Source organism: Falco peregrinus, chromosome 5 (genome assembly GCF_023634155.1).
Source record: "Falco peregrinus isolate bFalPer1 chromosome 5, bFalPer1.pri, whole genome shotgun sequence".
NCBI classification, from domain to species: domain Eukaryota; kingdom Metazoa; phylum Chordata; class Aves; order Falconiformes; family Falconidae; genus Falco; species Falco peregrinus.
The window spans coordinates 57,661,626-57,676,508 of record NC_073725.1 but is presented as its reverse complement, the minus strand read 5'-3'; the positions used below and the strand labels follow the sequence as shown (position 1 = coordinate 57,676,508).

General features: G+C 39.9%; 1 protein-coding gene across 3 annotated transcripts in view; it reads right to left on the bottom strand.

The window, feature by feature from the left end:
• The window catches only part of XYLB (xylulokinase), an 84,474-nt gene that overhangs the window by 6,843 nt on the left and 62,748 nt on the right, over positions 1–14,883 (bottom strand). For all 3 annotated transcript variants that reach the window (XM_055804633.1, XM_055804632.1, XM_055804634.1), the window contains 3 exons: positions 7,708–7,766; positions 3,758–3,845; positions 1,294–1,388 (listed from right to left, as the gene is read on the bottom strand). In XM_055804633.1, the coding sequence (XP_055660608.1) occupies positions 1,294–1,388; positions 3,758–3,845; positions 7,708–7,766 (242 nt within the window). The remainder of the gene's footprint in view (positions 1–1,293; positions 1,389–3,757; positions 3,846–7,707; positions 7,767–14,883) is intronic.

The window sequence follows — 14,883 nt, the reverse complement described above, 5'->3', positions numbered from 1 at the left end:
ACGTGAGGTTGAATCAGACACCAGGGATGTGCTCCTGAAGTGTATTCCCTGCAGATGGCTTCAGCTGCAACACAGATGACACAGGCCATTGCTGTTAATTATTTTATCTTTTCAAATGAGGGGGGAAGGTTGAGTAAATGAGATCAGATCAATCAAGTTTAAATTATTCAATGTCTTAATATTTCTGAAGGGGACTTCTATTCGATTACTGAGCTCCTCCATCTCAGTTAATAATTAAATAATACGCTGGCAGGCACAATGCAGCATGATCATTTCTATTATTACTCATGATGATATCTGGTGCTCCACTACACATGTAGCTGGGAGTTAGTAGTTTTGGCAGATCATTAATTTCCCAGTTTAAATAAAAGCCTTAAAACCTTCTTGCCTGTAGTTAGGGCACATTCAAATCTCATAAATGGAGAGTGTAAGGCTGTGCTGGTGTAAAAGAAGTTTCTGCACACCTTAAGACAGATTCACCTTTGGTTACTTAAACTTGTGTTCTCTAGGAATCTTGCTATATTGTATTTTTTATTTATTACTGAACATTATATTTCATAAATTATTGTAATCTAAGGCCTGTGGTACCTTATAGCAAGAGGTACAGGACTGCACGGGAGAGCCTGAGACAATTCCTTCCTTGCTTTTACAGGGGCTGGAACCACACAGTGTGCAACAACGACTATTTATTTTGCTTTATCTGTACGGCCCCACAAAGCAAAACTTCCACCTTCAGATGCACTGAAATTCCCAGCATGGGCATGGCACCTAAGACCTGTACCTACTGAATCTTCCCAGTTGGCACGCTTTCCGACTGGGAGCTACAAGTGAAGACACACAATTGCTGACCACTGTTTAAGATAAGAAAGGAAGGATTTTTAGGGACGTTTTCCAAGAGGCCAGAAAGCACCATCACCACGCCTTTTTCCATGCTGCTTCCTGCAAACAAGTCAAGACTATTTTGTCAATATTAACAGTTACAACCTGACTGACCTGTATTTAAATTCAACCTGTTTTGTAACTTTTTCTGTCCCTTAAGGAATAGATTTTGTTCTGGGATCACACCCAGTTAGGAAAAATCACTCTCACAGACCTGGATGCAGCGATCAGATTACTGCAGCAATACAACACCGAAGATCTCGCAAAATAAAATCTATCTTTACAATGAGGAGTAAGAATCGTGCAACCCAGTGTTTCTTAAATTAATCTATTTTACTAGAAGAATTAGTAAAGCACTACTTTTTGAAGCAGGCAGGAAATGAAAAGAAAAATGGTATTCCCAAGCTTGCTCACCTCCTCAGACCCAGCAGTTGGTGTAACAGCCAATCTAGGCTCCGGTGCTAATTTCACGACATCAGCCAAGGACACATTCGTCTCAGCTACAAGCCCTGCAATGAGAATCACAATCCTGATCAATGAAAAAAGCACGTGAGGGATGTGTCTTGACTCCCTGGCAAATTAATACATTATATTGATCTTCCCTGGTCAGGTCAGCATTCAGGATTGAAGGATAAATGGCAGAAGATCTTACATTCCTATGCGCTAGCCCGGGAAGTGGGGACTCTGTGATTGAGTTTTTGCCAATCACTCAATTCGTACCCTGGAGAATAGGTAAGCCGCAGGAATGCTACTCAACAATATCAGTAATTATTTATGGTTACAATACAGTAAACACCAGTGAAAATATGTGTAAGCAAGGGATTCAAGGACAAAACGTGACTAAAAAAAGGGAAGAGAAGTGAAAACCCTGTCAAGAAAATATGCAACAAATTCTTAAATACATTTATATATAAAGAAGCAGAATAATAACAGAGTTCTGCTACTACACCATCTTGCTTTGCAAGTGAATCACAGCATTTCAGGAGCTCCTTGTACACCTTCTAAGAACCCCAGGCTAACTGCAGAACACCCTACTTGCAGGTGTACATTGTAACATTATTACAAAGACTTTGCCATCAATATTTCATTTATATTACCAAGTCTTCACTTTTACTCAATTCCTTTGCCTGGCCAAGAGTGAGTCAGCTGAAAGCATCAATCAGACATGCCATTTAGAAACACAAACAGCAAGCCCCTGGGGCTTGGCTGCCAGCGCACCTGAGCTGAGGAGTCCCTCCATCAACATGGCATCTGAAATCTTCCCTCAAAGGCTCTGTCAACCAAGCCTCGAGACTTCATATGCCAAACTGGCAGCCAGAATACACATCTTCCACACAAACAGAATATCTGCACAAACTTTAAGGACAGCTCCACGTTTCACATACGTTCACGGACAAGGAATTTGCCTGCAGTGTTAGGCACTGGGAAGTTTCTAGTGGTTCTGAAGCAGTAGGCAAAGGTTGAGTGCAGAGGAAAACAGTTTGGAAACTTGGTCCCCAAGGTGGAAAAATGGTCACATCGTGGCTTCAAACATACTGTTAATCTAACGGCACTGTTTCCACTGCCCTGCAAGAGCGTACTTTGCCTGACAGAACCCTTGCGTCTTTTCTGGAAATAAAAAGGAGCACACGCTGCGTGCATTGAACACATCGACTCAAGTTTTGTCAGTAATAAAACTGTGCAGTTTTCTGTGCTGTTTTCAAATGCAAGAGAGCATGCAGTCTTCAGATGCTATAATGTGACAGCAGAATTTGCTTCTAAAATTAAAACCTGGCTGATTTCTTCTGATGACTGATGTTATCTTTTCCATGCTTGTTGCAATCCCATGATCCTACATGAACATGTACAGAACTTACAAATCTTAAGGTCCAAATCCTAAAGCTTCTAATCAGAAAAACTGAGGCTAAGAAAAATTGGCATAAATAAGGACTTCAGAATTTGACACACATGCCTTGATTTGTTTAGCTGTAAGATAGTAGAAATTGTTTTAAACCACATTAATAAAATTTCCTGCTTGGGATTCAACTCTTAAATGGCTGATGGCCCACCTTTAACATACACCTGCATGTATTAATAGATTTAAATCAACTAACACTTTAAATCAGGGACTCAGACTGTTACATTACAGTGAGTGATGTAGTACAGCAAGCAAAATGACTGGTCAACCTAAGAGTATCCCAAGATTCATGCTTTTATAAGAGAAAATGCATGGAGCCCAGGACACCTTGCATATCCTTCGTCTTGACATTTGAAAGCTGGAAGATACATATAGATTTAGTGACGTTCATTTGGCCAGTGATATTACTGGTCCTGTTGTCCCTGATCTCTCTGATCTTCTTTGCTAGGATTTATCTTTTGCTTGGTTTGGCCATTTCAGCAATTCAGTTCACAGCCTGCCCCCCAAACTCAGGCAGCAGGCTACACCAGCACCTTCACTTGGCTGTATTCTCCCAAGAGCAGCACGTGGAGTAGCAACTCAACACATTAAGGTCCTAGACTTTCCCCTGTCAGTACCAACAGGTTCGAGGCCCTTAGAACTTTCCCCTGTCAGTACCAACAGGTTCGAGGCCCTTAGAACTTTCCCCTGTCAGTACCAACAGGTTCGAGGCCCTTAGACTTTCCTCTGTCAGTACCAACAGGTTCCAGGCCCTATCGCTTGGCTGAGAAGCCGCCACCAGACTTGAATTCTGATGTAAATGTTATTCTTGGGCCTGATCCAAGCACACTAAGAGCAGAAAACCCTCTTTGACCTGAGTGACCTTCCAGTCAGATCCACACAGCTTTATTCTCCCCTCATTTTCAGTAATGTTAATCCCAAGTATTAACCAAGTGAAATTAAATGCCCAGGCCGCTCAGAAATATCTCCTTACAGTCTTACCTTGAATTGCTCTGTAAGCACTTCCCAAACAAGCAGAGTTGGCCGTATCAATAGTGTACACCGGTGCGTTGAACACATCAGACAGGACCTAAGAAGTATCAAAGCATTGGTTATGCATGTCCATGAAATACCAGGGGTAAGCAATCCCCTATCTCTGCTTAGGAAAACAAATAGCTACCATACACCCCAGCCAAACATTTGGGTTCCCACAGGAAGAAGCACTGCAGGCAACAACGAGTCCTGAGCTTGTCACACAACAGGGTATTTGTAAATCTGAGCTACAGATGTAACCGCAGCCAGTAAACAAAGTCCCATTTCTCTCCACATCTCTTTATTTCAAATTCAGAGAAGTCCAGGTTCAAGCATCATCTCCCTCGTAAGCCCACACAATCAGCCCATGCCAAAGGATTAAACCAGGGCAAGGAGATCTGCTCAGGAGCCCACCACTGGTGCCTGTATTCTTCCATTGCGTTTAGGGCTGAGCCAAGTGGGAAAAGGAGGAGCGAGAGGAACCAGTCATGGCTCCTCAGTTCTCAACTTTGATAAAATAAAAGCTCCAGCAGTATGAAGGCCTGCTAAGCCTGTCTTCACCTCCACCATTTCTATGATATTAGGGTTAGCAGCAAGAATGACACAGGAACTGGTTACAGTTTCTAAATTTACCAGGAATTTTCCTGTATTGGAGGGATCCTTAGGTATGAAGATATACCAAGACTCTTCTCACCTTGGCTTGAGCAATTCGAAGAAAATCTTACAGGCAAAGAATTTGTTAGGGTATCCAACAGATACTAAAGTTATTCAACCACACATTATTCTGCATTGAAATCAACACCAGGCAGCTTCCATTCAACAAGTACATGTGTTCTTCCTCACAGCGTATGTTTAGGAAAATGGATATAGAAGGGGAAAAATGAAGACATATTTGGATAGAGACACGGGAGGTTCAATAACTCTTTTCCAAAAACATTGTTAACAAACTCTTTCCATTTGGTTTCATCACCTCTAGGACTGCAGATGCCCCTCAGGCTGAGCAACGCAAGCAGCAGGTAACAATTCAGATCTAACTTGTGCTGGTTTTATTACTTTTGCCAAAGGGAACAGTGTTATCACCCGATTTACACCCACACAACCAAGTCTAAAGTAAGGCCAGAGTTTCCAGGAATCCAAACCATTTGGATTAGTGATCTGCAACCCTGATCCAGGAATTTGCAGCCCTACTAATCATGGGCCCCAGGGCTTCATAAAAGATGACTAAGTAATTAAATTCATATATGCTATAGAAGAAAACTGTATGTGACATTTCTGAAATATTTTGTGTCCTTCTCTGAAAGTTTGTGGGGAATCTGCAAATCAAAACCTTTGAAAATCACCATTTTTCATACAAAAATCATACATTTTTCATACAAAAAGTAGCTGGTTGCTAACTAGAATACAATGAAAGCCTGAGCTTACAAACTTAAAATATTCTCTTCTGGCATGATAGCCAAGTCAGTATTGCCTAACTTTGCTTGCAAGAAAGCATTGAGCAAAACATGAGCTTCAATGCCAGAGGGTAAATGGAAAATTTATCATGGTATCTATTGAAAAGTCCTCTGGAAGTAGTAAGGTCACAGAGCGCTCATTCCACTGTCCATCCTGCCAGCCAATACTACCATATTGTTTCAGCACATTCCCCATCTGCTGCTTCATCTCATCCCTAACAGGTATTTCTTGTCTTGAGCTGGAATTGTACATTCCTTTGGAAAATGCAAGTCTTTTTTTTGTCTTTCTTTTTTTTTTTTTGCATCTCTGCAGAGACTTATACAATGCTGTTCTACTCTACTCTGAATGCTAATAAGTACTGTAACACTACAAATAACTACCTTTTGTGCCACATGATTATAAAATCAAAATTATTCAAAGTTCATATATTAAGTCATTTGAAACTGTAGAATCTCTCATGAATAATTTTACAAGGAACTGTTACAGGTTTTACTGTTAAAAATATTTCACCATGTTTCATGTGGTCATTAATCAAGCACCACATATGTTATAAAAAGCTTCCCAGAACTGTGGAGAAAGCTACCCTACTATATTTTTTTTCAACAGATATTCCTAAGTTGCCTCCTTTGCAGTGTAAAATATAGGAGTTACTGAATGTTGATTAATTAAGTGATAGTCTTTTGTAGCCCTGGAACAAATTATCCAAAATTGACCATGATAAGGATGGAAGTTGTTATTCCTCATGCAACTGATATGGCTTCTGAGGTTTTGATTAAATTAAAAAGAAGGATCCAATTAACCAGTGATTGAATTAAGTGGATGACACTGTATTGATCATATTATTTTAAGACACTTTTAATGAGTTTTAAAAGCAGCTGTAGTTACACGTGAAGAGCAAGCACCACAACTACCACTCTCCCATCCCCACGATTTTTCAGCTGTGTATGTTGCAGAATTGCATGTTATAAGAATATTCAGTTCTCTGCCTTCATTCCACAGCAAAGAGATCCTCCTGGCACCTAAACTGGAAATACAGCTTTAAAAACAAACTCATCTATTAATCCAATCTCCTTCCTGACATATTCTTAGTAGAATTACTCCAGTGGGGACCAATGTTTTAAGCAATTAACCTATCAGCTAATTTTCCAACGTCAGGTTCCTAAGCAAAATAACCAAAGTAGATGAAAAGAAGTGACATCTGCAGGCAAAACATGCCAGATTTGCTGTGTCCCAATCAGCTACACAACCAATGGTTATACGAACATGTGGCTTAGATGCCTTAGGAGAAAGACAGCTTTCTGCTCTTTGCTCTTCAACCTCCGTTTATCTAGCTCAGGTTTCGCAGAGCAGAAAACCTTTTTTGACTGCAATTGTCAAAGAGTATGGTGCATAGTTGAGGCTGGCCTCTAGACACCCCAGCTGATGGAAAGGGATTGGCATCTCCAGAAAAAAATTCGCCCTGTGTTGACTAACGTCAGTGCCGGGACTTAGCCCCAGACTAAACCAGGTGCCTTTTGGTGTAAATGTCTACCTCCAGGCTCAGTGTCGGAGCCCCTAGTCAAAGGGGAGCTTGTCAAAGCTGTCAGTGGAGTACAGAAAGCTCTCAGGCTCGCTCCCAGGGAGATGTCTACATTTGCTCAGTTAAAACACCATCCAGTTTCCTTTGCACTGTAACTGACAGGATCTCAGGACTGACAGCTCGCACACAGATGTCACATCGCAGGTGACTGGATTCGGGTGAGAAGAATCCCAATCCAGATGTCTAGTTCTGTGCTAGCAGGAGCCAGCTGAGGGACCTCTCACCATTCACAAGCAAGGCTTGCCAAATCTCAGCAAGCAGAAAGAGGGAGCACACGGTACTCTGTTCTTGAGAAGATGGACGAAGGATCTTAACCAGGGCTGGATGCGCAGCAACAGCAGCAGCAGAGTAAGGTGTGAAGAGGGAGGACAGGCTGTACAGAAGCATAGCCTCCCCCCAGTATATGACACAATGCTAATAAGTAACAGATACTCAGAACAACAAGGGCAAGGGTTTGGGGGTTTGCATGAGGGTTTTCTAGGTGTTCAACACCACATAATCCCTCTCCAGTTTAAATTCATGGTCTTTGATCTGAATGGCAAAACCTACAAAAATCTCAGGTGTTGTATCAAGTCTCTTCTAGATTTCTTTGCTGATTGATTTGATTTAAGTGACGAGACCTGGAAATCATCAGTGCTTCAGATACACATTCATAAAACTTGTCAAGTGTAAAAAAAAACCAGAAAACCTTTAAAGTTCAATACAAAATAATCATTAGGCTAATGGTTTCCACACCAAACCTGAAGAAAAGCCCTGAAGACCTGCAGCAGATTTGCAATCCCACACCAACACCTTCTTGTGCAGCTGCAGGGATTTGGATTCAGTACCTCAAACTAAAAATGAAGATGTAACTGTAAGTTCAGTTCAAAGGATTTAATTTTCTACTTACCTGTAAGATCTTTTTATTGTGGGATGCACCGCCCGTAGCCAAGATCCTTGTTCTAGGCACTGCAATGCAACACAACACACAGATCAGACTGAACGTGCATATTGTCACGATTTGTGCTTCCAAACCAAGCAATGAGAACAAGGAGGTGCAAGTCGGGTGATCTGGGCTCTCTCTCTCTCTCTACCTCTAATTTAACTTCTGTAAAAAAGGGGGTAAGACTAATTACCCACCTTCGCAAGAGACGTTAGAACACTTCCTTAGAAGAGGCATATTGCAGATCCATTGTTATTATAGCGCTAACAAAGTCAGGGAGGTTTGCAAAACAGATACACAGCAAGAAAGGCAGAGTGCTGTTATACTACAGCTCTGGTTTGAGGTCAGATGGGTTTGGCTCATAGCTGTATATATATAAACTGACAGATAACCTTTAAAAATCACCACTATTTTCCAAACTTAGCTCTCTGTGACGTTCACAGTCAAGAGTTCACTGAAACTTGGGCAATCCCTATATGCATGAGTGACAAGGAAGTGTGTCGAAAGGTAATTAGAGATGGTCTAAGTCACTTCAATCAAAAAAAATATCTGAATCTTCACCCAATGCGAACCCACAGTTTGGGGGCATTAAAAAAATAAATTATCCTGCATTCTTTAGTATTTAAAGAAAATGTCTTTCCCATGCCTCATCATTTATTTGTGTGTAACAAGTCATGCATCTACGCATAACCACAATTCAGCAAGGCACTATGAACATGAGTATTCCAAATTATCTCTCTGAACTACTTTAAAGGATTAAAACAAAATAAACTCATAAATACTTTGATATCATACATTAAAAAATCTAACCACTTAATTACCCTGATTTATGACAATAATAAGTGATATCATCACATATAGCCTCCCAAAAAGGGAATTTCAGTGTGGTTATTATTTTGTTATTTTAACCTCCTTTTTAATAAAAGCTAATGATAATTTATTTTTTACAAGGCAAAGCTGGTCTATACTGATGCCCTAAATAACTTATTGTAATTTATCCTTTCAAGTGTCTTAATGACAAAAGCCCTGAAGACAGAATTAGAAATAAAGAGAAGATGCGACCCACCGTGCCATTTCTAGACCCAGAGCTAGGAGCTCAGGTGGAGTCTAAGACCCAGACAAAGCATTGCATGGGGGACCCTATTTTACTGACAAATTTAAATTTTATTTTCCTCTTTGGAGGATATTCAGTGATGCACAAATTGGGTTTTAAAAGCCATTAGGATCTCTGTCAATGTCAGTAAACAAATAAAACAAACAGCAGAGTGATTCCTCAGAGAAAACAAGTTTCAATTATTCCAGCACAGAGTGACAGATCCCTGCCAAGATTATCACAACATAATAGCACAGAAACCAGTGAAAAATAACTAGTAAGCCTCTGTTCCTAGAAACCAAACCGAACTCCAAATGATTTGCCTAGTAGTTGCAATTCTGTCTTGCTAAACCTTGTTGCGAATATAAATTCTTGCAGAACTACCACATCCAACACGAAAACATCACATTTCAGAGACAGCCAGCAAGACAGAATGAGAAACAGACACGTCTGCCACACTTCACAGCAGCTACAACCAAAGAATAAGGCACGCTTGCCTCTCCACCGCCTCTGGGATGGGGCTTAATAAACTGCTGGGCTATCACCATCCGGAAAGAATGGTGGACAATATAAAAGTGGTCAAGCCAAACAGCAACCACTCCCGTGAAAACCTCAAACATATCTTAGCTCATCTCCAGCTGCATGCCAGTGCTCTGTCTCTGGGCTTCTGCTCCACAACTTTCCAAAGGTTTCAGAGCTCCGTCAGTGTGTATTGCCACCTGCTTTCACTGGCACAGTAACCAATGGGCCAGGCAGGGCTGATTTGTGCCTCCTAGCTGACTCCACTGCCCCTGTAAGAGGCAACACGTTTGCATTTGGAATCGAGGACTGGACAGGAGACTTACTCCTTGCCAGGTCAGAAGATTCAGAGTTTAGCTACGTTATCAATTTATGCCAGAACTGTCATTCAAAATACTTCGATATAACGAAGTTATCATAAGAAGAGTAGGGGTGCATTTACAGTTTGCATTGATACAAACCGCTCACGAGTACGCATTTACCCTACTAGTAGGTGAGTTAGATTATTTACCAGGGCGGCAAACAGTTCTCAAGTTTAAAAGTATTTAACACCCTGATTATCTGCACACCCATCTTAATCCAGACTGATTCATTCATAGCAAAACACTAAGAATTACTTCAGTATATAGCTAACCTACTTGATAAAAGAAACTAACTTAATTTATACTAAGTTGCTAACGTTGGTTGGACATCTCAAGTTCTAAATTGGATCAGCTTGTGAGTACTAACACACACAGATACACAGTAAAAAAAAATCCAAACCCTATGCTGAAGTTACATGAAGGGCACACTCATTCATTCTCCTCCACTTTGAATAATGAGGGTGGCTCACCTCACCAGAAAACATCCCAGCAGGCAACAGCCTAGTGAACCTCAGGCATCGCTGTCTGACAACCGAATCTGATCCACCATACTGGATCATATGGTGGCACATATGCATCCCGGCCATGTGGAAGAGGGATCTTAGGTGAACCCAGGGCACCGCGTTTCCAGAGGCAGCTCTGCGTGCGGTCAGAGCAGAGGCAATGGCTTCCTTGGTTGAGTTTCAGCTGCTTCTTACAGATGAGGACTAGGTCGCAAAAGTATTTACTGGAATTTGCTGAATTTTAGGTTTACCTCTTATTTCAAACTCTCTCCAGAGAGTGAGGAAAATGCATTGATCACTGATTTCAGGGATTGTCTTTTTAATGCCAATATTGTGTGCTCTACTGAACGGGGAACATTTGCTCTGAGATGTGTAATTGGATACATCTTATAAATAAATAAAGAAAGCCCATCATTTATGTATACAGGGGCATTTAACAAAGACATCGTTCATCCATCACTAGCAGTGTTCTCAGCCGGCTGTGTTTGAATCTGTCAGGAGCTACCATCTATCCCCTATGGCAGTGCACAGAAAGAACTTAAATACAGTGTTACTAAAAAAAAATTCAAAAACCAACACACACAAAAACCCAACAGTTGTAGCAAACATCATTGTTTGTTGTTTAAAAACTGAGAGAATCAGTTTTAAACATCTTTTAATTAAAAGCTCCCTGCATAGTACCTAACCAACCAGTTTATTTCCTTCCTATTTAAAAACTAATGATTTTTCAGAGATCTGATCGAGAACTTTAACCCTATCTAGAAAGCATCTGCAGCTGCGCATGGCATGGTGTCATCCTGCAATATGCACATCTTGCACAGATCTGTTATCTGCCGTGGAATGTAGTGACTGATATAAATGAAATTCAGGTAAAATAATAATTCCCACTGGACAGGAGGAGGGGGGAAGACCCAAGAAGTTCACTTGGGAACATGTGGGAAAACTGAGCACAAGGCATTTTCCCACACAAGGTGAGAAGGCAGCCCACTCTATGCATGTTACTACTCAGACAACAACCTCCATTCTGCCCTTCACAGAGATCCAGCAAGAACTGAATTATTAGTTAAAGTTCATCTCCTGGCTCTTGTTTTCAGCCAAAATATTGCTTTCATTGAAAGGCATGTATGGGGAGGGGGCATAAAAATAATCTGTTGCTGAGGAGAGAAATTACTGTTATTTGTGTCCAGCCATTGTCAGTGGTCCCAAAAAGACTGGTCCTGCATCACTATGTATTTATAAAAACAGATCTGATGCCTTTCCAGAAGAGCAAGAAGTTTAAGTGGAGTAAGCCAAAAAGTGCAGGAATAACAAAGATTTTGGAAAGTGCAGACTCAAGGAGCACTGCCCGAGTGGATTCAGCAAGTGAGACAGCAGAATCAGTAACACAGGGCGAGTGTCTCCTGAACAGTCTGACATCCCCTTTAATGGTCTTGGCCCATTAACCACAGCTATTAAAAAAATAATCACATAAGCAAACTTCCATCAATCAGAAGGTTTGTGCTGATAATTAGTACCAAAGTCTGCTGCCACATCGTTTGTGCAAGATGACTGGAGGCAGAAGTTCAGCCTCCTCTTCCACCAGGAGTGGGTCAGATCAGACCACTAACTGGTCCAGATGCTGAAACCGATGGGATGGCTCCTGGGATGGCTCAGGGCTTTTGGATCTGGCTATATTTCAACTGGACTGTAACAATGTGCCTGTGTCAGTCTAGAATTTTGCTGGCTCATGGGCTGCAAACTCCGAAAGCAGAATTTGACCTTAGATTTTAAGGCTGAAAACTCTAGCTTTTTCATCTAAACTTCCAGTGCTGCACAGAGCCCTGGTTTGTATCCCAAACTCCAGGCACTCTCTGTCTTTCAAAACTCCTAAAAGACGTTTCCAAGGCTTCATCCAAACAACTTCACAACATCTTTCTCATCACAACTGAATCCATAAATAAAACAGAACAACGGAACATGCATTCAAAAAGCAGCTGATTATGCACATGAACCCACGCCAGCTATAAGCATGATTGCGAATAACTGCAATTTACAATTTGCAAGCAAGAAGAAACGTATCAGCCCCTCCTTTATTTCTCTGATTAACTCCAAACACTATAATTTCAAAAAAAGTATTTTCTAGCTTTTCATTCAAGAAAAACAAACCAAGAATATATGATTATTTTGTCCCTTTTATAAAACAAATGTTCCAAAATTGCCCTTCTTGCATACTAACTCTTCCAATATTCATGCTAATCTTTCATATTCATATAAGGACTGTGAAATTAAACTCCCGCTATGGTAAAAGGTTTCTCTTGTCTATATCTTGTAAAATATGAAAATGTACAAGGTACTGAGTGCCTTTTATGTTACTCTAAGTTCTAGAACTGGGTCCAAAGGCGCTTGCTTCTCTACCTCATTGTGCTGCATCACTTTTGGCATAACTTTCATTAACAGAAAAAAAAAAAAAAAAGACTGCCACAAACCAGCCTTCAGCATATTAGACACTATCTACCTAAGGCAAAAGTAATGTAAATTGGAACACACACTTTTTTTTTTCTTTTCTTTTTCGCTTCTTTTTTTAATTTAGACCCAATACAACTGTCTGAGTGAAAAAATTACAAGCTTGAAGCCAAATACTCAAACAAATTCAGCCACCTTTGCAATTCTAAAAACAATACTGTGATTCATAAAAGCCATTAAAAAAATAGTTTTAGAAGTGTTTCTAACTTTCACTTTAAAGCATCAGCTAATTTATTCCAAAGAAAAGCAAGCCAGACTTGCCATACGGGTTAGCTGTTTTCTTACTTACAAGCAAAAAAGTTTTCATATTCTGTAACATGCTTTAATTTCACTGAGGGTTTCAATTGCTCAAATGACTGTCAGAAATTTTCCAGACACAAAATTTTATTCTTATTTTTTAAATGCAGTGCCTGGGGAAGAAAAACAACTTTTAAAGGTAGAATTATCATCAGCCTCTAAAGGCTACTGAAGTAGAGCTACTATCCTACCAGCTGTAATTCAACAGGGGAAAAAAGCCTTGATTTCTTCAGCAGCCATGACAAATACGGCTAATATCCTCAACAATTTATTCTACTTATACAGATAATGTCTCTACAATGATGTAGGTAAGAACAGGCATGATTTTTCTTGCTCACACTACTCTAAGGCAAGAATACCACCACTAAAATGAGTAGATGCGCACACACCAAAGTAAAACAGAGTAGGAAAGGTATCCATGGTCAAGACTCTTATGCCACTGATAGTCTAGGTCACCTTATATTCTCAAATAACTTCTAACAGCAGAAATTGTTCTTCATGAGGGTGCCAAATTTGGCTTTCCTAAGACCCTGCTTCAATAAAGACAAAACTTTAAGCTTCAGGTTTTGAAATGCAAAGACACCAAATGACCTGAGTCTGAAAATCCTCAGCCTAGCTCACTTCAGATATGAATTAAAATTTAACATTGACTCAAAGCCTTCCCCTTTTTGATGGATTTCAGAAAAAATAAACATAGAAAAACATGTACATAAATTCTCTCTTAACAGCACCTTAAATTATTGCAGATCACCACAAAAGTACACGCAGCCTAAGATGTACTATCAGAAACAAAACCTACTCCAGATACAACCCCACTGACAATTCAATTTCATTGACTTTGGCAGGGTTATACAGCAAGAAAAACTTTGGTACATGAATGGTAAAGACTTATTTGGGAACAAAGCAGATCAATAGTTGTAATACTGTTATAACATATACATTGACACCCTCCCAACAAGACCTCTGAAGTATCTGCATTTTTGTAGAAATAGTGCAGAGCTGCAATTGCTTATCAATTTGCTGTGATTTTTTTTTTTGAGATGCATATTTCTATTTGACAGAATATTTTGATGAAGCCAGGGATAAATTCCAATGGTAATGTGTAAAAAAATAAATCCACAACTCAGTACTGGCACTTACAGCAAGGGGGAAAAAAAAGGGAAAAAAGAGAAAAAAAGGAAAAAAAAAAAAGAAAAGAGATTCAGACCAAAAGTTTTTGTAGATATAGGCTGAATATTTTGGAAAATATTTCTGTGAAAGCTTTTAAGGAAACTAAGGAAGATAAATTAGAAGGACCACTTAAAATCTGTTTGGTCGAGACTGAAAACCTATTTAGGGAAAAGTCCTCTCCTGAAGACATTATTACTAGAAGTAGTTTAATAAACCCTTGCTATCTCTAACTTGTGTAAATTCTTCATTCTGAATTAATTCCTTTAAAAAAAAAGTAATACATTTCATGAATTAGTAAGGTAAAATGGGTTCACATATCAATGTAACTGGCTTACATCAGGTTTAATTTTTTTTATTTTTTGGCCACTCAAAGTTCTTCTGTTTTGTTACCCGAAGTTTAGATATGGCAAGAACTGTGAAACTTAAAAATAATGTGTGTTGGGGAAAAAGACTAATCACCACAAAATCTACTCAGCTGTTGCTCAAACATCCATAAAGTGGCCAAGGTTCCAATTAAAGCTTAACATAACAAAGCGCAACCTGCTTTGATTTACCCCATGCTTCCACAATTATTCATAGACTCTTGGCAGCACCTCTGCCTTCACCTTCCACTTCAGAATTCCTGTCATTCAGCAAAAATAAATGTGAAATCTGGAACCAATGCGACAAATGTATTGATTCTCAAAAAATATTCTGA